Source organism: Schistocerca gregaria, chromosome 5 (genome assembly GCF_023897955.1).
Source record: "Schistocerca gregaria isolate iqSchGreg1 chromosome 5, iqSchGreg1.2, whole genome shotgun sequence".
Classification (NCBI taxonomy): Eukaryota; Metazoa; Arthropoda; class Insecta; order Orthoptera; family Acrididae; genus Schistocerca; species Schistocerca gregaria.
Window position 1 is genome coordinate 89,870,177 of NC_064924.1, and position 23,958 is coordinate 89,894,134.

The 23,958-nt window shown below is 46.0% G+C and overlaps 1 protein-coding gene across 1 annotated transcript in view; it reads left to right on the forward strand.

Moving 5' to 3' along the window:
• The window catches only part of LOC126272980 (methyl farnesoate epoxidase-like), a 176,146-nt gene that overhangs the window by 75,178 nt on the left and 77,010 nt on the right, over positions 1 to 23,958 (forward strand). The window contains exon 3 of the mRNA XM_049976324.1: positions 18,197 to 18,433. Coding sequence (XP_049832281.1) covers positions 18,197 to 18,433 — 237 coding nt within the window. The remainder of the gene's footprint in view (positions 1 to 18,196; positions 18,434 to 23,958) is intronic.

Here is a 23,958-nt window from a genome sequence, read left to right on the forward strand (position 1 = left end):
TCTAAGTGTCAGACACAATTATAGCTCTAATCATTTACATACCTGTCGATGGTGTGTACGAAGTTCCAGTAAAATCGGACCACGCCTCCTCGGCACATTAGTTTTTGCCAGGCAATATATAAGTTGCATGGACAACGGGGGCCGTGATATGACCTTCGTTTATTGTTGCTAGGTGCGGTCGCGCCAGAGATAAGAAGGTCAACTCTGTTTTTTTTTTTAATGGGATGCTGTAGTTTGGTACTTATTTTCTTATAGCAGCTATCGAGACGAGTCCAATGGTGTGTAACAGTAAGGTCTTCGAAGGTCAACGAAGGTCAAAAATTGTTCAAATGGCTCTAAGCACTATGGGACTTAACATCTGGGGTCATCAGTCCTCCAGACTTAGAACTACTTGAACTTAACTAACGTAAGGACATCACACACATCCATGCCCGAGGCAGGATTCGAACCTGCGAGTGTATCAGCAGTGCAGTTCCAGACCGTCGAATCAAGCCAATGTGAATAATGTATTCCTTCGAAGAACAAGTCGATATGCTTCTCACTTACGCAGAATGCCAACGAAATTCAGCGAGAGCTAGAGACTTATATGGTGAAAGATATCTTCAACGTACTTAACCCTGCACGTCGTGCATTTAAATATGTGTATGATAAATTGAGAGCAACAGGATCTTTAACGCATTGGAAACGTATCTGTCAAATGATAGGTACTAACAAGGAAACGGAAATTGTTACTTGCCTCTGTGGTTCAAGATCCTTGTGTTAGTTCGTGTCAAATTACAAGGGAACCTGGCATGAGCCAGAGTAGTGTTGTTCGTGTTCTGCATCACCTTAAATATCATCCTTACCATATCAGTCTCCACCAAGAACTATCTGGTACGAATTGTACACGTCGCATTAAAATCTGACGATGGGCTCATTTCAGATCCAGAGGGATGAGACGTTTATTAATTTGATTTGATTTACTGACTAGGCTACATTCACCAAGCATGAAAATGTTAATTTGCATAACATGAACTATTGGGCAACTGAAAATCCATTTTGGCTGCGGAAAGTTGCACACCAAAAACAGTGATCGGTGAATGTATGCTATGGGATTCTGGAGGACAGACATTAAGTATGTTATTGGAGGAAATACCTTTAGGAACAAGGAACAGAATGTGGTATCAACACAATGGGTGTCCGGCACATTTTTGCTGATGGCTACAAATGAGTTGCAGAGACAATTCCCAAATCGTTGGGTTGGACGCGGACGAGATGTGTGGTAGCCATCTTATTTGCCATACTTGATGCCTATGGATTTTTTCTTGTGGGAATTCGTAAAAGACATTGTTTATAAAGACGTTCCAACTACACCTGAACATATGCGAGAGAAAATTGTCAGAGCATGTGCTTCGATAAGTGTCGAAGTGATAAGGAATACCACTCAATCCATGGTAAGAAGATTGCAGCACTGCATTGATACCAATGGTCATCACTTCGAACAGCTTCTGTAAGTGAACGTTCATGCCACCTTTCTGACCTTCGTTGACCTTGAAAGACCTTACTGTTACACATCATTGGATTCGTCTCGATATCCGCTATTAGAAAATAAGTACCAAACTATAGCATTCCATAAAAAAAACGTTGCCCTTCATATCTCGGAAGAGATCCCACCTAGCAACAAAAAACCAACGTCATATATATATATATATATATATATATATATATATATATATATATATATATATATATATATATATCTGTGTGTGTGTGTGATGATGTCTATCGAAATTTCGCGTTAGTCGCATAAGAGTAGAGCTACTACCGCTACCCTGAGGATGCAGATCAGTTTTGCTGTTACTGCACGCCGTTACGGTTGTGAGCGTTAGTTAGCTTTGAGATTGGGCGGGGTGTGATGATGTTAGTCACTAATGCCTTATGCCGACGAAGACGATGGGTTTGAACTTTGTCCACTGATCCTCAACACTATCTGTGCTTGAGACAAAACTTTTGTGTTGAGTCGTCAGGTATTCTGTAATCTGCTTTTCGTCACTTTTGCTAAACAGAAAAATCTTCCTACCTTTTTTAATATTTCTATTTACGGCTGAAATAATCGATGCAGTAACCGCTTTATGATCGCTGATTCCCTGTTCTGCATTAACTGATTCAAATAGTTCGGGTCTGTTTGTCACCAGAAGGTCTAATATGTTATCGCCACGACTCGGTTCTCTGTTTAACTGCTCATGGTAGTTTTCAGATAAAGCACTTAAAAATATTTCACTGGATTCTTTGTCCCTGCCACCCGTTATGAACGTTTGAGTCTCCCAGTCTATATCCGGCAAATTAAAATCTCCACCCAGAACTATAACATGGTGGGGAAATCTACTCGAAATATTTTCCAAATTATTCTTCAGGTGCTGAGCCACAACAGCTGCTGAGTCTGGGGGCCTATAGATACATCCAATTACCATGTCTGAGCCTGCTTTAAACGTGACCTTCATCCAGATCATTTCACAATTCGAATCTCCGTCAATTTCCTTCGATACTATTGCACTTCTTATCGCTATAAACACGCCTCCCCCTTCACTGTCCAGCCTGTCTCTGCGGTATACATTCCAATCCGAGTTTAGGATTTCATTACTGTTTACATGTGGTTTCAGCCAACTTTCTGTCCCTAGTACTATATGGGCGTTGTGACCGTTTATTAATGAGAGCAGTTCTGGGACCTTTCTATAGAAGCTCCTGCAGTTTACTATTAGCACATTAATATTGTTATTCCCTGTTGCATTTTGCCTACTCCTGCCTTGCCGCGTCTCAGGAGGCGTCTTGTCGGGCCTAGGGAGGGAATTCTCTAACCTAAAAAAAACCCATGTGCACTCCACACGTACTCCGCTACCCTCGTAGCCGCTTCCGGCGTGTAGTGCACGCCTGACCTATTCAGGGGGACCCTACATTTCTCCACCCGATAGCGGAGGTCGAGAAATTTGCACCCCAGCTCTCTGCAGAATCGTCTGAGCCTCTGGTTTAAGCCTTCCACTCCAAACCAGAGGACCGCGATCGGTTCTGGGAACGATACTACAAATAGTTAGCTCTGATTCCACCCCGCGAGCGAGGCTTTCCGCCTTCACCAACTCCGCCAACCGCCTGTACGAACTGAGGATGACCTCTGAACCCAGACAGCAGGAGTCATTGGTGCCGACATGAGCAACAATTTGTAGTCGGGTGCACCCAGTGCTCTCTATCGCCGCCGGTAGGGCCTCCTCCACATCTCGGATGAGACCCCCCGGCAAGCAGACAGAGTGAACACTGGCCTTCTTCGCCGACCTTTCCGCTATTTCCCTAAGGGGCTCCATCACCCGCCTAACGTTGGAGCTCCCAATAACTAATAAACCCCTCCCCCCGTGTGCTGCTCGGACCTTGCTGAAGGAGAAGCCACATGTCCACTCACAGGCAGAGCGGGCGATGCCACACGGCCAGCCTCCACATTGACCCTCCGCCTCGTGCGCCGCGAACGCCGCTGAACCCGCCACTCCCCTTGGGGAAAGGGTGGCCCAACCGCGCCCGGTACCCGCGAAGATGTCTCGACAGCAGGGACAGTGGGTGAAGCATGTAACACCTGGGGTGTACCTTGCGACGCACCAGACTCCCCACTGCCGCTACACTCCGATGCAGCAGCCTGAAGACGGCTGACCGCGGCCATCAACACGCTCAGCTGTTCGCGAACAGTGGCCAGCTCCTCCTGCGTCCGTACACAGCAGTCACACATCCTATCCATCCTAAGGAATCAATTTACTGAAGAGAGTTAATCAACTTTTAACTAGACTGCTAATTCACTAAAGGCGGCTGATTATTGACTAAACTGTGATTGCTAACCACTTCTTGTAGAAAACAATGAAAATAGCACTACCTGTCTCTGACCTGTATTCAAAACAAACACTAGCACTACTAGCACTATGGCTGACTAAAGGGACTCTCTCTGTCTGTATTCAAAACAAACACGAAATCTATGGAACACTTAATAGCACTCGACAATTAAAGCTTCCTAAAATCAAAAACACACCGAAGAAGAAGTGACAAGTAAGAAAAATACAGTTAATACTTAAATTAAGTTAGCTCGCTGCACAGCAGACGTGAAGGAGACGGCGGCTAGGGCGACACTCAGTGGACAAAGTTCAAAACCATTGTACAATATGCGTTAGATGAGTATGTGCCAAGCAAGATCGTAAGAGATGGGAAAGAGCCACCGTGGTACAACAACCGAGTTAGAAAACTGCTGCGGAAGCAAAGGGAACTTCACAGCAAACATAAACATAGCCAAAGCCTTGCAGACAAACAAAAAATACGCGAAGTGAAATGTAGTGTGAGGAGGGCTATGCGAGAGGCTTTCAATGAATTTGAAAGTAAAGTTCTATGTACTGACTTGGCAGAAAATCCTAAGAAATTTTGGTCCTATGTCAAAGCGGTAGGTGGATCAAAACAAAATGTCCAGACACTCTGTGACCAAAATGGTACTGAAACAGAGGATGACAGACTAAAGGCCGAAATACTAAATGTCTTCTTCCAAAGCTGTTTCACAGAGGAAGACTGCAGTGTGCTTCCTTCTCTAGATTGTCGCACAGTTGACAAAATGGTAGATATCGAAATAGACGACAGAGGGATAGAGAAACAATTAAAATCGCTCAAAAGAGGAAAGGCCGCTGGTCCTGATGGGATACCAGTTCGATTTTACACAGAGTACGCGAAGGAACTTGCCCCCCTTCTTGCAGCGGTGTACCGTAGGTCTCTAGAAGAGCGTAGTGTTCCAAAGGATTGGAAAAGGGCACAGGTCATCCCCGTTTTCAAGAAGGGACGTCGAACAGATGTGCAGAACTATAGACCTATATCTCTAACGTCGATCAGTTGTAGAATTTTGGAACACGTATTATGTTCGAGTATAATGTCTTTTCTGGAGACTAGAAATCTACACTGTAGGAATCAGCATGGGTTTCGAAAAAGACGATCGTGTGAAACCCAGCTCGCGCTTTCGTCCACGAGACTCAGAGGGCCTTAGACACGGGTTCACAGGTAGATGCCGTGTTTCTTGACTTCCGCAAGGCGTTTGACACAGTTCCCCACAGTCGTTTAATGAACAAAGTAAGAGCATACGGACTATCAGATCAATTGTGTGATTGGATTGAAGAGTTCCTAGATAACAGAACGCAGCATGTCATTCTCAATGGAGAGAAGTCTTCCGAAGTAAGAGTGGTTTCAGGTGTGCCGCAGGGGAGTGACATAGGACCGTTGCTATTCACAATATACATAAATGACCTGGTGGATGACATCTGAAGTTCACTGAGGCTTTTTGCAGATGATGCTGTGGTGTATCGAGAGGTTGCAACAATGGAAAATTGTACTGAAATGCAGGTGGATCTGCAGCGAATTGACGCATGGTGCACGGAATGGCAATTGAATCTCAATGTAGACAAGTGTAATGTGATGCGAATACATAGAAAGATAGGTCCCTTATCATTTAGCTACAAAATAGCAGGTCAGCAACTGGAAGCAGTTAATTCCATAAATTATCTGGGAGTACGCAATAGGAGTGATTTAAAATGGAATGAACATATAAAGTTGATCGTCGGTAAAGCAGATGCCAGACTGAGATTCATTGGAAGAATCCTAAGGAAATGCAATCCGAAAACAAAGGAAGTAGGTTACACTACGCTTGTGCGCCCACTGCTTGAATACTGCTCAGCAGTGTGGGATCCGCACCAGATAGGGTTGATAGAAGAGATAGAGAAGATCTAACGGAGAGCAGCGCGCTTCGTTACAGGATCATTTAGTAATCGCGAAAGCGTTACGGAGATGATAGATAAACTCCAGTGGAAGACTCTGCAGGAGAGACGCTCAGTAGCTCGGTACGGGCTTTTGTTAAAGTTTCGAGAACATACCTTCACCGAAGAATCAAGCAGTATATTGCTCCCTCCTACGTATATCTCGCGAAGAGACCATGAGGATAAAATCAGAGAGATTAGAGCCCACACAGAAGCATACCGACAATCCTTCTTTCCACGTACAATACGAGACTGGAATAGAAGGGAGAACCGATAGAGGTACTCAAGGTACCCTCCGCCACACACTGTCAGGTGGCTTGCGGAGTATGGATGTAGATGTAGATGTAGATTATCAGCATCTCACTGAGTTTGAATGACTTAGTGTAATAAGGCTACAAGAAGCTGGATGTACCTTCTGTAATATTGCAGGAAGACTTCTCAGCAATGTAGCCGCTGTACATGATAGCGTTGGTCACGAGAATGTACTATCGTAACAAGTTCAGGCTACTGATGGCCACGCGGCCCTACCGAGAGAGAAGACCATCATGTTCAGCGTATGGCTTTGGTGCATCGTACTGCATCTGCAGCAGCAATCTGAGCTCCAGTTGGAACCACAATGACACAGCGAACTCTCATTAATCGGTTACTTAAAGGACAGCTCCGAGCCAGATGCCCTACAGCGTGCGTTGCACTGATCCCAAATTACGGCCGTTTGCGACTGCAGTGTTGTCAAGCGAGAGGTCATTGGAGGGCAGGGTGGAGGTCTGGTGTGTTTTCTGATGAAAGCTGGTTCTGCCTCGGTGTTGGTGATGGCAGTGTGTTGGTTAGAAGGTGGCCAGTTGAGGGCGTGCAACCAACCTGTCTGCGTGCTGGCACCTCCACCAGGAGTTATGGTCCGGTATGGTAGCAGGAGCATTCTCGCAGTTATTCCACGCATCGTCACTGCAAAATTGTTTGTCAATGTGGCGATTGGGCCTGTTATGCTGCCGTTCATGAACAGCATTCCAATGGTTCTTTCGCAACAAGATAACGTTGGCCCATATACCACTGTTGTAACCCACCAAGCTCGATGGAGTGTCGACATGTTGCCTTGGCCAGCTCGATCCGTCTCCAAGCGAGCACATATGGGCCATCATCGGACGGCATCTCCATCGTCATCCACAACCAGCATTAACTGTCCATGTATTGACCGACCAAGTGCAGCAGAAATGGAACTTCACCCACAAATTGACATCCGGAACCTGCACAACATAATGCACGCACATTTGCAAGCTTGCATTCAACATTCTGTCTGTTACACTAGTTACTGATGCACCAGCATTGCGGATTTGCAGTGGCTTATCTCGCACTTCCATTAGCTTGTGATCTTACAACGTCAGTCACTAAAATATGTTACCTAGACGAATGTATTGCTGAAATTTAATTACTCTACATTAATTAATTTTTAGTATTGTGACTTTTTTCCGTCAGAATATGACGAAGAGAACAGTTTTATCCTTGCCAACCGCACCAGATGACAGTGAGCTGCATCTACACATATACTCCGCAAACCACTCCACGGTGCATGGTGGAGAGTGCTTTGTGCACCACTGTCACTTCCTCCATTCCCTGTCCCAGTCGCGAATGGTTCGCGTGAAGAACGATTGATGGTAAGTCTCTGTGTGAGCTTGAATGTCTCGAACCTGCATTGTCTTTTGTGAGATATACGTAACAGGAAGCAATATACTGGGTGTTCTAGGAACGTTTGCATTTGTAACTCTGACAGTAAACCACACCGTGTTCAGAACGCCGTTTTGTAGCGTCTGCCACTCGAGTTGGCTGAGCATTTCCGTCACGCTTTCGCACTTACAAAATGAACCTGTAACGAAACGTGCTGTTCTTCTTTGGATCCTCTGTAACGGGTGTTTTCTTAGCTATCTTCTTTGTAGCTGGATTACTCTTCTTGAGCATTCTGTCAATGAATCTCAGCCTGGCATCTGCCTTACCTGGCCATTCCACTTTAAATCGCCCCTTACTCAATCTCCTAGATATTTTATCGATGTGACTGCCGTTAGTGATTATCCTGCACTCGTGCTATCATACTTTCATATCCCCGTCAGTGGACGCCACGTCACAGTGGGGGCTTCCCACAGTTCAGTTCAGACGGCGAGTTTTTTCCACTCACGGGGTTCTGTTCCCCCTCACCGTTGGCCTGTGAAATAGCCGTGCCGGCTGTGGTTAGTAGCGGCAGAGTCACGCCTTCTGCAGGTACTAAAGCGGCCCCAGAGGATTTTCTTATGCTCCATTTTCCTCATTTTCATAGTGTTAGCTTTGCCCCTACCATGGACCCGGCGTTTCTGCAATAGTGGCAGGAACGGTTGCCCCTAAAGAAGGAACAGCAGTAGCTGCAGCAGGAGCAGAAAAAGAAACAACAGGCGCTGGTAACACAAGACGCGGACTTGCTTCGCGCTCTTGCCTCACCGGCAGAGGCCCACCAGGTGGCGGGGCAGTTTTCTTCTCCGCCCCCGACGCCATTTGCGTTTCGTTGAGTCTTCAGACAGGTGGGAGGATTATCTGCGCCGATTCGTTCTGGTTGATAAGATCGCTTTGATATTGTCCAGCAGTGCGTGTTTATATTATATTGGAGTCCTCCACTGAGTTCAGGAAGCTTCCCTTTGATGAGCTTTGTCGGCTGCTTACGTACAGTATTTCGGTTATCAGATCCGACTGGTAGCACTACAGTTGGAGTTTAACCAGCAACACAAACGCCCTCGGCAGTCGGCCTGGATCCGTTTGGCCTTGCCTCTGGAGCAAGTATCGTTTTAAGTGTCCCAAATGTGCTATCTTACTCAGACTCGGTAATTCGGGGGGTGATTGTCCGGTTAGATCCATATTGCGAGGTTCAGACTCGGTAATTGACTTAGTCCGACCCTTCTTTAGCCAACGTAGCCCAAATTGCAGAATAGCGTGATCTTACGGCGGCAGCTCAGGAAGTCCTTTCTGATAATTGGGAGGTAGCACAGTTAGGTGCGCATGGTGAACAGCCCTGGTGCCTCACGGGGTACTTCTGGTGGCCTCGCCTCCGGCCGAGTCAGCTTGTGTTCCCACTGTTGACGATTCCATTGCAACAGCGTCTCGGCGCTGCCCACCTCCACCCATGCCGTGCTCTGCTGGTTCGCGTCGCTTGCAGTGTCGTAATTTCCGCCCTCGGCGATTTTTGGGTTCTCAGCATCGTATTCCTTCCACTTGTTCGATGAGCAACTGGTCCTGCGCGACTGTCATTTGTTACATGTTCGCCGAGTCCACGTGTAGAGTATGCTACCAGATGGGACATTTGGCAACTGCCTGTGACAGGTGACGAGCCGCAAGTGAGTCCCTGGACTGTCGGACTGCCTCTAACGGCTGTAAGTGTCGCCCCAGAGTATTTTGCTAATGTTGATTGTGGGTGTGCGGCCGGTCGAATTTCAAGTGGACACGGGAGCACCTGTCCGCCTCATTAATTTGGATTCGTGCAGGATCTTGGGGTTCTCAGAGTTGCAATAGCCACTCTATCAGATTGTGTCTTACAGTAAATAATTCACGTTCTTGCAAGGGCGATTCTCCTTGTCTGCATCTTAGATCAATGTTAAATGGCAACTTACAGTGTTACTGGTCCATTCGCCGTTGTTGCAAAGTATCTTCTGGCTCAGGGCTTTTCCTGTTTCCGGTTTTCACGGTATTGAAGAAGCGCATTTAGTGTTTCAATTCGTTCCTTTTCACCATTTGGGCTCCTTACTGCGGTCCTACAGCCCACTGTTCGGAAATACCATGCGCTGGCCAGAAAATTTCGAGGCACATGTTTATTATGAGCCGTCGTCCCCACATTTCCTTCGTCCTGCGCAACAAGGTAAATGCCGAGTTGCAACGTTGGCAAGATCAGGGTGTCGTTTCTCCTATTTCGTAGAGCCAGTGCGCCACCTCTTCGGTTGTGATTCAGAAGTCCGATGCCGCTGTGCACCTTCGTGGCCGTTCTAAACAGGCAGTCAATGCTCAGTGTGTCGTGGATTCCTGTTCCATTCTGTGGCAGGTGTAGTTGTTGGTGAAGCTTGTTGTAACTGCGACCGGAACGGTCTCGGGGTTGACGTGACGGAAAGCGCGGCGGGACTCACGGAGCGGTCCGCGAACAACGACACAAACGGGAGAGGACTGACAAGACCAACGAAGGGCCTCACGCACAACAAGAAGATCGAAACAACAGAGCCACAAGAAAACCTAACTAGACAATCACGTCCACTTGTACACAGAACAAGAAAGTAAATATGCTGTCTAAGGCGAGCCGATATGTCCAGACACGTACGCAAGATTAGACTGAGTGGCTGAGTGAGAAGCAGACGCTGTAAATATACGATCGGGGACGCCGCTATTGCCCGCTGGGACCACGTGTTCCACGATGAAACTGGCGTTACTTCTCGACGTAATCGCCCTGCAGACGTACACATTTTTCACAATGCTGATGCCATGATTCCATGGCAGCGGCGAAGGCTTCTTTAGGAGTCTGTTTTGACCACTGGAAAATCGCTGAGGCAATAGCAGCACGGCTGCTTAATGTGCGGCCACGGAGCGAGTCTTTCGTTGTTGGAAAAAGCCAAAGGTCACTAGGAGCCAGGTCAGGTGAGTAGGGAGCATGAGGAATCACTTCAAAGTTGTTATCACGAAGAAACCGTTGCGTAACGTTAGCTCGATGTGCGGGTGCGTTGTCTTGCTGAAAGAGCACACACGCATCCCTTCCCGGACGTTTTTGTTGCAGTGCAGTAAGGAATTTGTTCTTCAAAACATTTTCGTAGGATGCACCTGTTACCGTAGTGCCCTTTGGAACGCAATGGGTAAGGATTACGCCCTCGCTGTCCCAGAACATGGACACCCATCATTTTTTCAGCACTGGCGGTTACCCGAAATTTTTTTGGTGGCGGTGAATCTGTGTGCTTCCATTGAGCTGACTGGCGCTTTGTTTCTGGATTGAAAAATGGCATCCACGTCTCATCCATTGTCACAACCGACGAAAAGAAAGTCCCATTCATACTGTCGTTGCGCGTCAACATTGCTTGGCAACACGCCACACTGGTAGCCATGTGGTCGTCCGTCAGCATTCGTGGCACCCACCTGGATGACACTTTCCGCATTTTCAGGTCGTCATGCAGGATTGTGTGCATAGAAACCACAGAAATACCAACTCTGGAGCCGATCTGTTCAACAGTAATTCGGCGATCCCCCAAAACAATTCTCTCCACTTTCTCGATCATGTCGTCAGACCGGCTTGTGCGAGCCCGAGGTTGTTTCGGTTTGTTGTCACACGATGTTCTGCCTTCATTAAACTGTAGCACCCATGAACGCCCTTTCGATACATCCATAACTCCATCACCACATGTATGCTTCAACTGTCGATGAATTTCAATTGGTTTCACACCACGCAAATTCAGAAAACGAATGATTGCACGCTGTTCAAGTAAGGAAAACGTCGCCATTTTAAGTATTTAAAACAGTTCTCATTCTCGCCGCTGGCGGCAAAATTGCATCTGCCGTACGGTGCTGCCATCTCTAGAACATATTGACAATGAACGCGGCCTCATTTTAAAACAATGCGGATGTTTCTGTCTCTTTCCAGTCCGGAGAAAAAAAATCGGAGGCCGTAGAACTTGAATGCAGCTTGTAAACGTTTAACCTAGCCTGTGATGCCTCCTAGTATGGCACTGATTCTATCTGGTCCCATCGGAAGAAAGTAGCGACGTTGTAATACCTTCTGCAGATACTAAAGATATAATAAAGGATCTTCCTGCCGCCTTATACGCAATGGGTTCGCATCCTACAACATCAAAATGATGTACAGGATGTGTAAGTGAATCTACATAAAATGAATAAAATGAATGCGATCATAATTCTATATCAGTGTTGTGCCATGTATTAAAATAAACATCTACGTTTAGAAGAACGTTAGGAGTAATAATATTAATTTAATAATATATGTAATGATATTGTTACAGTGAAAATGCTTAAAAATAAAGCGGAAAGTGCATGGTCTAACAAAGATTTTTATTAGGGTTGCAAAAGACGACTGAATGTAAGCGATATTACTGGTAATTTTTAGAATGTTTACTTCTTGGATGACTAGTGATCACGAATTGAGCCTTGGAGTGTGCCTCCACCAGCACATGCAGAATCATTCCAAATAGAGTGCCGTACACATCTGTACCACAGTTCTTTGTATTCACCTATGTCTCCTCATACACTGAGGCAATGCTGTTTTTCTGGGGGAACGCTGGGGGATGCGTACACCTTAACGTTTTTGTCGATAAAGTAATTTTTTACGATATCATATTGACATATCTGAATGTGCGAAAGTTTGGGACTCGTCAAATTGGCCTGAGAATCCTGGAATTACATATGGTGAAACGAATATCAAAACTTTGTGTTGTCATTTTGCTCTTCCAGAGAGAAAAATATGTACAGGATTTCGGGAGTATTTGATGGAGAAGAAAATTCCAGCATCCCTCCTTCCTCTTCAGAATGCACTGAAATGTGTTCCTACATCAACGAGTGAATATGATCATGGGATTTCCCAAATGAATCTGATCGTCACGCCAACAAGAGCTTCATTTCATCTTTCCACAGTTGGCAATCTGATGTTCATAAAGTTCCAGCCCATTGAGTATGTACGCTCTTGGTTCATGGAAGGCAGACATCTTACTACTGATAGCAAGAGTAAAGTAAGAAGGCGTGAAGACTACAGCAGCCTTTGAACTGAAGTCAGTTTAAAAACTGTTGTAATGCTATTAATGTAACTTACACTGTAGTTTTATAGTTAACTAAATTTTCAGCTGTTTTAAAAATTGGGTTAGTTGAAGCACGGGATACAACCCATGATCTATGCCATTTCTGGAGCCAAACAAGGTTACAAAAGATTTTTGTAGTGTAGTTTCTATTGTCGTTGATGACAGGTGTGGATGATTTTCGTTGTATTGTGTTTTATAGGTTAAAATATGTGTTCGGTAATATTTCCTTGTATTGTTTTGTATTTTGGAGGGTTGATTGGACTCACCTGTTTCATTTGAGGTGTATATAGGTCAATTGAAGTATACGATACCATTTTCTTTTATTGTTTTGTGGTTGTGGGAAGCGCATGCTTCATTTGAGGTGATGTAAACTGAAGTATTCGATACGACATTCTCTTGTATGTTGGGGTGTTTCTCGGTATTGCCTGCTTCATTTGAGCTGTAAAGTCAATGAAGAGTCAGATACCATTTTATTTTTAGTTCGACAAGTTGATGACGTCATGGCTAAATGCAGACCCCATGCTTCAGTTATCAGTAATTTTCGCTACATTATATCCAATGTCGGAGTACCCTCCAACTTTTTCTCTAGAAAAAAAAGTACTACACTGAGGTGACAAAGTCATGCGACAGGGATAGAAACACATAGAGATGGCGGAGTATCACGTACTGAAGATATGAAGAGACAGTGCATTGGCTTAGCTGTCATATATACTCAAGTGATTCATGTGAAAGGGCGTCTGACATGATTGTGGCAGCACGACGGGAATTAACAGATTTTGAACGCAGAATTGTAGTTGGAGCTAGGCCGGTGGGACATTCAGTTTCAGAAATCGTTAGAGAATGTAATATTCTCAGATCCGGAGTGTCAAGAGTGTACCGAGAATATCAAATTTCAGGCAATGGCCGACGGCCTTCGCTTACCGTCAGGGAGGAGCAGTGTCTGCTCGAGTTGTCAGTGCTAACAGACAAGCAACAATAAACGAAATAACCACAGACACCAATGTGGGACGTACGATGGACGTACCCATTAGGATAGCGCGGCTAAATTTGGCGGTAATGGGCTGCGGCAGCAAACGACCAGCGCGAGTTCCTTTGCCAACAGCACGACATCCCCTGCAACACCTCTGCTGGGCTGGTGACCATATCGGTTGGACTCTAGACAACTGGAAAACGGAGATGAACCCCGATTTAAGTTGGTAAGTCAATTATTCAAAAACAGTCTTAATCGCATTTATTATTATTATTATTATTATTATTATTATTATTATTATACCGCCAACCGGTTTCAACCCGACGTCTACATAGTTTCATGCCGTTATGTAGACAGGAGTAACACCACCAGCAGTCCACTAATGGTGTAAACGCCCAGAAGATGACCCCTACGTCGGGTTTAAACCGGTTGGCGGTATAATAATAATAATAATAAATGCGATTAAGACTGTTTTTGAATAATGGATTAATCGTACTAATCGCTGCTTCATCTCCACAACCATGGTGTCCAAAAATCTAAGTTGGTAAGAGCTGACAGTATGGGTCGAGTGTGGCGCAGACCCCATGAAGCCATGGGCCCAAGTTGGGAACAAAGCACCGTGCTAGCTGGTGGTGGCTCCATAATGGTGGAGACTGTGTTTACATGGAATGGACTAAGTCCACTGATTCATCGCCTACTTGGGGACCATTTGCAGCCATTAATGGACTTCATGTTCCCAAACAACGATGGAGTTTTCATGGATAACAGTGCGCCATGTCACTCGACCGCAGCTGTCCGCGACTAGTTTGAAGAATATTCTGGACAATTCGAGCGAATGATTTGGCCACGCAGGTCGGCCGACATTGTCCCATCAATCATTTATGGGACATAATCAGATGTCAGTTCGTGTACAAAATCCTGCACCCACCGGCAAAACTTTCATAATTATGGACTGCTCTAGAGGCAGTGTGGCTCAATATTTCTGCATGGACTTCCGGCGATTTGTTGAGCCCACGTCACGTCGAGTTGCTGCACTACACCGGGTAAAAAAAGGTTCGACTCGATATTAGGAGGTACCCCATGACTTTTGTCACCTACGAGTATGTGACGTAACAGATTAATTTCTTTACTACGAATAGGTAGAGCAACAAACGTAACATTATCGTAGTATCGCCACTGTAATCATCACAAATGACGTCAACATCCACTAGCTCTGACGACACTGGCGTTCCCCCTTACTTTTTGGTTCCTATTTCTTCTCTTCTACCTGCCCAGTAAATTCGCCCTCGTACAACTTTCCAATTCTTGGTCCACAATTGAGTTTGTTGTTTCTTTTCATTCCGTACTTATTTCACTATTTCAGCGTCTAATGGTTTCATTTTGACGAAGGTGCACAGATTGTCTCAGAACACCATTACCTTACACTACCATTACATGCTAACGCGATCAGATTATGGATGCTAAACTGTTGCATTTAGAAAGTATATCCATGCAATGATGGAAAGAAATACAGGTTTTCAAAAAACATCCAGTAATAACAGTAAATTTACCTTCTTATTTTCTGTCTGCTCAAAGTAACGAGAAACTGGCCTGTTTTACTTGGCTCATCACCACCCATTTCTCTGCCCAGACTTAACAGGGATCAGCGAGGGGCAGCAGCTGTCAGAAGTCGTCATATTTACCTCATGTCGAATGCATCCGATTACCTTCGGCAAGGATATAAGCTGAAGCAATTAATTAAAATTTTTGCCACGGCTGAGACTTGAAACCGAGTCTCCTGATTACTGGCCAGATGTGCTAATCTCTACAACACTGTAGCGCTGTGGTACGGTACTTGCATAGCCTACATGAGTGCAACGCCCTCCCCCACACACTTCAATTCACATCCGCCGAGTAAGCGGTACACCCGAGTTCAAGTCCCAGGAGATGCACTATTTTAATTCATTGCTTCAGCTTCTATCCTTATTGAAGACAAAGTTGAGGTTCATACAGGGTGTTACAAAAAGGTACGGCCAAACTTTCAGGAAACATTCCTCAAACACAAAGAGAGAAAATATGTTATGTGGATATGTGTCCGGAAACGCTTACTTTCCATGTTAGAGCTCATTTTATTACTTCTCTTCAAATCAGATTAATCATGGAATGGAAACACACAGCAACAGAACGTACCAGCGTGACTTTGTTACAGGAAATGTTCAAAATGTCCTCCATTAGCGAGGATACATGCAGCCACCCTCCGTCGCATGGAATCCCTGATGCGCTGATGCAGCCCTGGAGAATGGCGTATTGTATCACAGCCGTCCACAATAGGAGCACGAAGAGTCTCTACATTTGGTACCGGGGTTGCGTAGACAAGAGCTTTCAAATGTCCCCATAAATAAAAGTCAAGAGGGTTGAGGTCAGGAGAGCGTGGAGGCCATGGAATTAGTCCGCCTCTACCAATCCATCGGTCACCGAATCTGTTGTTGAGAAGCGTACGAACACTTCGACTGAAATGTGCAGGAGCTCCATCGTGCACGAACCACACGTTGTGCCGTACTTGTAAAGGCACATGTTCTAGCAGCACATATAGAGTATCCCGCATGAAATCATGATAACGTGCTCCATTGAGAGTAGGTGGAAGAACATGGGGCCCAATCAAGACATCACCAACAATGCGTGCCCAAACTTTCACAGAAAATCTGTGCTGATGACGTGATTGCACAATTGCGTGCGGATTCTCGTCAGCCCACACATGTTGATTGTGAAAATTTACAATTTGTTCACGTTCGAATGAAGCCTCATCCGCAAAGAGAACATTTGCACTGGAATGAGGATTGGCACATTGTTGGATGAACCATTCGCCCGTGGAGGCCAATCAGCTGCTGATAGTGCCTACACAAGCTGTACATGAGCCGGCCGCGGTGGTCTCGCGGTTCTAGGCGCTCAGTCCGGAGCCGCGTGACTGCTACGGTCCTAGGTTCGAATCCTGCCTCGGGCATGGATGTGTGTGATGTTCTTAGGTTAGTTAGGTTTAAGTAGTTCTAAGTTCTAAGGGACTGATGACCTAAGATGTTAAGTCCCATAGTGCTCAGAGCCATTTGACCCATTTTTTTTTGCTGTAGATGATACAGAAACAACTGGTTCTCCCGTAGCACTCTCCATACAGTGACGTGGTGAACGTTACCTTGTACAGTAGCAACTTCTCTGACGCTGACATTAGGGTTATCGTCAACTGCACGAAGAATTACCTCGTCCATTGCAGGTGTCGTCGTTCTAGATCTTCCCCAGTTGCGAGTCATAGGCTGGAATGTTCCGTGCTCTCTAAGACGCCGATCAATTGCTTCGAACGTCTTGCTGTGGGGACACCTTTGTTCTGGAAATCTGTCTCGATGCAAACGTACCGCGCCACGGCTATTGCCCCGTGCTAATCCACACATCAAATGGGCATCTGGCAACTCCGCATTTGTAAAAATTGCACTGACTGCAAAACCACGTCCGTGATTAACACTAACCTGTTGATGTGCTTGATGCTAGTACTGTAGAGCAATGAGTCGCATGTCAACACAAGCACCGAAGTCAACATTACCTTCCTTCAATTGGGCCAACTGGCGGTGAATCGAGGAAGTACAGTACATACTGACGAAACTAGAATGAGCTCTAACATGGAAATTAAGCGTTTCCGGACACATGTCCACATAACATCTTTTCTTTATTTGTGTGTAAGGAATGTTCCATAAAAGTTTGGCCGTACCTTTTTGTAACACCCTGTGTATCTCCAGGAGAATATAGTTCCATTGCGGGTAATTTCCAAGAATGATTGCCTATCGAAGTGCCGGGGGGTCGAAACGATACATATCGAACGTGCGATCGTAAATCGATCATGCGACTCTGGTGGCGGGCGTTATGAGTATGTATATGGTGGTCGCTACAGCAGCGACAAAATAAGTGCGTTACAAAAATACTTGTAATTGCAAAGGAGACGACTTACCTTACTCGTCGTCGGTGTTGGAATCATGTGAAAGTCCATTACGGTGGTCTGGATGGATAATCTGGAAGAGTTGAACCATGTATTCTTCCTGATACTCGTTCGTTTTCCGCACTGTCCACAATGAAATTGTAAACGGTATTTCAGCATCGAAACTGTTCTTACTAAGTTTTACACACTTCGCACCGCCACAGTGTATACGATCCCTTCTCTCCTCCCCAGTAATACTCCATATTTGCGACAAAATGTCGAACAGTTTTCTACGCTGGATAAACATGGAATTAGACTTTTCCGTGTGGGAGAATCCGCCGAAGAAACGTCAAGAGCACTAGACATCCCACTCACTAACCACATACATCGTCTGGGATTCCCTAGCACTTCACAAATAATTTGCGGAGGTATATAATTTAGAGCAACTAAGGGAACGACGGGACACAGATAAAAATGACGATCACAAATACCTGATCACAACGCCCGCCACCAGAGTCGCATGATCTACTTACGACGGCACGTTCGATATGTGTCGTTTGGGCACCGCAACTTCGATAGGCAATCATTCTGGGAAATTACCCCATTGCGTCTAATTACCTGCTGTTTACGGTTACCAAACTCATCCTTACATCTATATTTCTTGCCAGTGAGACGAATTGTGGAAATGACAAGGGACACTGCGTGTTCACAGGGCCTCCTTGCTTCCCAGTGGTGGGCAGCGCACTGTCTGTACCTCAAGCAAGGCCGGACCTGAAGATGGAGGAGTGGCGCGAAACGTACGGCCCCGTTGTGGGGCTCGTGCTGGGCACCCGGCTGGGCGTCGCTGTCTGCAGGCCTGATGCGGTCTTCGAGGCCCTCAAGAACGAAGACCTGCAGGGGCGGCCCGACAACAAGTTCTTCCGCGAGCGCACCTTCAACAAGAGACTAGGTGCGCCCCATCTTCTCACACTGATCTATGTTTGTGTTGTTATTGTTTCTGTTTCTACATCTAACCTAATTAATGAGCTGTCTCCAAATACCGATCCTGAAGGGCCATTCAGTACCGACTGGCAGCCCTGCCAATCTCTGCTAGTGGCCCATTTAGATATGGCACGAAGTGGCATGGGGTCGGCACAGAGCTCTCACAGCCATTGCCAATTTTCCAGACCTCGCAGTTGCTACTTCTCATTCAAGAAACTCCCCAGTTTGCATCACATGGCTATGAGAGCCCAGTTGCAGTCCTCTCACCAAATAAATATCCTTGCACTACCACGAAGTGAATGCACGTCCTCCGTGTAGCAATCAGGCATGCTCACCACTTAGTTATGCAGGTGAACGTCTACATTGGTCACCAGGAAGGAGAGCAAATAATGAAAGTTTATTTATACGAGGGCTATCGACAAAGTGCATTACGTTTTGGAATTAAAAATAAATAAATTATTGGAATTTTTTTATTATATACAGATGAAAGCCACACTTTTCTACGTAGTTGCCATTTAAATTAAGGCACTTATCGTAGCGATGGACGAGCTTGGAAATTCCTTCGTCGTAAAATTCGTCCGCCTGCGCCTTCACCCACGTGGTTACCTCTTTCGGGACAGAAAAGGTGTGATTTTTGTGGATTTCCTGGAAAGAGGCACTACAATAAACTCTCAAAGGTATTGCCAAACTCTGCACAACCTCAGAAGAGCAATACAAAACAAGCGCTGGGGAAAGTTGGGCTCAAAGACCTTGCTGATTCACGACAACGCCCGGGCCCACACGGCAAATGCCACTCGTGAAGTTCTCGAATCTTTTAAGTGGGAGTTGTTTCCTCCTCCGCCGTACAGTCCCGACCTGGCACCGAGCGACTTCCACTTATTCCCAGCAATGAAGAAGTGGTTGGCTATGCAGCGTTTTGATGACTACGCACAGCTTCAAGAAGAGGCAACCACGTGGTTGAAGGCGCAGGCGGCCAAATTTTACAGCGAAGGAATTTCCAAGCTCGGCCATCGCTACAAGTGCCTTAATTTAAATGGAAACTATGTAGAAAAGTAGTATTTAAGCGTGGCTTTCATCTGTATACAGTATTCTACGATTACATTTGTATGTGCTTGGATTTATACAGGATGTTCAGTACATAAAGCTGCCAGCTCTGTCGGAACAACGGCTATCTAGCTGGGCAATGAGTCGAACTGAGCATGGATGACAGATACGTGTACATCATCCAATACTGCTACAAGTATATTAGAGAGTTCATCACAGGCAGTGAAGGTGAGCTCTTTCAGCAAGCCACTACCAAATACATTCAGTGGGTGAGAGATCTGGGGAACATGCTGGTCAGGGCAACAGTTGGACACCCCGTGTATCAAGATACTCGTAGATCAGGACGGCATCCGGTATTGTGTTATTTTGTTGAAAGGTAACGTCAGGAGATCTCGAAAGCAGGGCACGGCCACCAGATTTAACATCTCAAAAATGTAACCGCTGTTACAAGTATTTTCTCATCATTAGAAACTTTGCTACATGAACGAGTATACAGAGTAAAAGGCATATTACTATAAACAAAACTAGGTCTAATTTGCGTCTTCGGATCGATTCCACAATGCCAGGTCTTGTAGGCGATGACATCTCGGTTCGGCAAAAGATTCTAATGCAGGCAGCGATGCGTTCTCACAGCGGACAATTGCGAGTGTAAACCACCCACTGCCAGCTGCTCCAGTAGCGACATCGAGTGAAAAATTAACTCGACATCCACGGAAGAAAATAGGTCCATTAAGAATTACAGGCTGTGCGCACGGAGCGGCCAGATGCTGTGGGCAAATGAGAAAGATGAATGCAAAGTGGTAATGTTGATTTTTCTTCAAGCTCCCACACTCGGATGCACCCATTGTGATGCTGTATCAGGAAGCAGGACTCACCTGGGAAGATGGTGTGGTGCCGCTCCTGCGTCCACTTGTGTTGTTGCTGGATGCACCACTATCAGTGCACCACACTCTGCTGTCGTGACGTTCGCCGCATTGACTGTCATGGTGTCTACGTGTCGTCGCCGAAGTATCCTCAAACTGACGAGTGATCAAGATACACTTCTGGCCATTAAAATTGCTACGCCACGAAGATGACTTGCTACAGATGCGAAATTTAACCGACAGGAAGGAGATGCAGTGATATGCAAATGATTAGCTTTTCCAAGCATTCACTCAAGGTTGGCACCGGTGGCGACACCTACAACGTGCTGACATGAGGAAAGTTTCCAACCGATTTCTCATACACAAACAGCAGTTGACCGGAGTTGCCTGTTGAAACGTTGTTGTGATGCCTCGTGTATGAAGGAGGAACGCGTACCATCACGTTTCCGACTTTGCTAAAGGTCAGATTGTAGCCTATCGCGATTACGGTTTATCGTATCGCGACATTGCTGCTCGCGTTGGTCGAGATCCAATGACTGTTAGCAAAGTATGGAATCGGTGGGTTCAGGAGGGTAATACGGAACGCAGTGCTAGATCGCAACGGCCTCGAATCACTATCAGTCGAGATGACAGGAATCTTATCCGCATGGCTGTAACGGATCGTGCAGCCACGTCTCAATCCCTGAGTCAACAGCTGGAGACGTTTGCAAGACAACAACCATCTGCACGAACAGTTCGACGACGTTTGCAGCAGCACGGGCTATCAGCTCAGAGACCACGGCTGCGGTTACCCTTGACGCTGCATCACAGACAGGAGCGCCTGCGATGGTGTACTCAATGACGAACCTCCGTGCACGAATGGCAAAACGTCATTTTTTCGAATGAATCCATGTTCTGTTTACAGCATCATCATGGTCGCATTGGTGTTTGGCGACATCGCGGTCAACGCACATTGGAAGCGTGTTTTCGTCATCGCCATACTGGCGTATCACCCGGCGTGGTGGTATGGGGTGCCATTGGTTACACGTCTCGGTCAACTCTTGTTCGCGTTGACGGCACTTTGAACAGTGGACGTTACATTTCAGATGTGTTGCGACCCGTGGCTCTACCCTTCATTCGATCCCTGCGAAACCCTACATTTCAGCAGGATAATGCACGACCCCATGTTGCAGGTCCTGTACGGGCATTTGTGGATACAGAAAATGTTCGACTGCTGCCGTGGCCAGCACATCGTGCAGATCTCTCACCAACTGAAAACGTCTGGCCAATGGTGGCCGAGCAACTGGCGCGTCACAATAGGCCAGTCACTACTCTTGATGAACTGTGGTATCGTGTTGAAGCTGCATGGGCAGAACCAAGCGCTGTCTGACTCAATGCCCAGGCGTATCAAGGCCGCTTTCATGGCCAGAGGTGGTTGTTCTGGATACTGATTTCTCAGGATCTATGCACCCAAATTACGTGATAATGTAATCACATGTCAGTTCTAGTATAATATATTTTTCCAATGAATACCCGTTTATCATCTGCATTTCTTCTTGGTGTAGCAATTGTAATGGCCAGTAGTTTATTTTCAAAAGAATAAATCAGTAACAAAACCAAAACTCAATTATAATGTTTCTCTGCCTCTTGATGACTGGGTGTTGTGTGATGTCCTTAGGTCAGTTAGGTTTAAGTAGTTCTAAGTTCTAGGGGACTGATGACCATAGATGTTAAGTCCCATAGTGCTCAGAGCCATTTGAACCAATCAATTATAGTGTCCGTGGATGAGTATCTACACGACTACGTACAAGTGTCTCTGCTGTGACGTTGCCTGTGGTGTGCCTACACGAGGAATCTCAGAGTCGTGGTAGGCGACGGCTTGAAGACCTGGGACGTTACTGGGCCGGTGCTGCCGGCGTGTGACAGCTGACGGGCAGCTGGAGAAGACCAGGACGAACTGCGGGCGTGAAGCGTTAATTAGCTACAACAGTCACTTCATAAATGAAACAATATTATGATTAATTAGTAATGTTTCAGATCATTAACTTTATTTAAATGTTGACATAATTTATCAAACAATAAAAAGTTACTCGAAGGTACAATCGAACCTCGATAGCTCGCATGGGCCCTGTGCTGCTGTGACGGATAAATTGCCCGGTATATGAGTTGCGCATAAAAGTTTGGACCCCTGTTTCTCGGAATCTTCTGGGCAGTGCGCTTCACAAATTTTGTTTGTGGACATCTTTGAGGTACACTACTAATCAGCGAAGTCTCGTCCCGAAATGCATTTTCCGAGACCATAAGGTCCCCTTGTGAGCCGAAACTGCTGGTACTGCTAACTTTGGAGCTGAGCTGCTGATACAGCCAGACGAAACTGCTGGTATTGCCGACGTAGGGCGCAACAGACTTCACATGATCTGACAGTGGCCTAAATAGATGAGAGTGAATGGATATTGGCGTAGCGTTGCGAGGATACGTGACCTGGCTTAGCAATATAGTACCCTGCCGATATCGCTCTCTGCTGCAACAGGTGCATGCCTGTCGTCGAAGTTGGTGCCCCCAGACGCTGTAGAGGTGACATGTAACTCCGTGATAAACAGCCCAGGCAATATAAGGAACATATCTCTGTTGTAGTGAGAGCCATCCGTACACGTCCTCCTGGGTAGGCAGCTGCCCATATGGCCTGCCTGGAGTGTGCAGGAATCGACTACAAGGTGGATATAATATCCGCACTCTCAGTGTGGATACTTGTCATTCTGGAAACAAGCTTATCTCCTGGCTCAAGATAAGACTCGTGTCTACATCCACATCTATACCCATACTCCGCAAGCCACCTGACGGTGTGTGGCGGAGGGTACCTTGAGTACCTCTATCGGTTCTCCCTTCTATTCCAGTCTCGCATTGTTCGTGGAAAGGAAGATTGTCGGTATGCCTCTGTGTGGGCTCTAATGTCTCTGATTTCATCCTCATGGTCTCCTCGCGTGATATACGTAGGAGGGAGCAATATACTGCTTGACTCCTCGGTGAAGGTATGTTCTCGAAACTTCAACAAAAGCCCGTACCGATCTACTACTGAGCGTCTCTCTTGCAGAGTCTTCCACTGAAGTTTATCTGTCATCTCCGTAACGCTTTCGCGATTACTAAATGACCCTATAACGATGTGCGCTGCTCTCCTTTGCATCATCTCTATCCCTTCCATCAACCCTATCTGGTATGGATCCCACACCGCTGAGCAGTATTCAAGCAGTTGGCGAACAAGAATACTGTAACCTACTTCATTTGTTTTCGGACTGAATTTCCTTAGGATTCTTCAATGAATCGCAGTCTGGCATCTGCTTTACCGGCAATTAATTTTATATGGTCATTCCATTTTAAATCACCCTTAATGCCAACTCCCAGATAATTTATGGAATTAACTGCCTCCAGTTGCTGACCTGCTGTATTGTACTAAATGATAAAGGATCTCTTTCTGTGTATTCGCAGCACATTACACTTGTCTACATTGAGATTCAATTGCCATTCCCTGCACCATGCGTCAATTCGTCGCTGATCCTCCTGCATTTTAGTACATTTTTCCATTTTTACAACCTCTCGATATACTACAGCA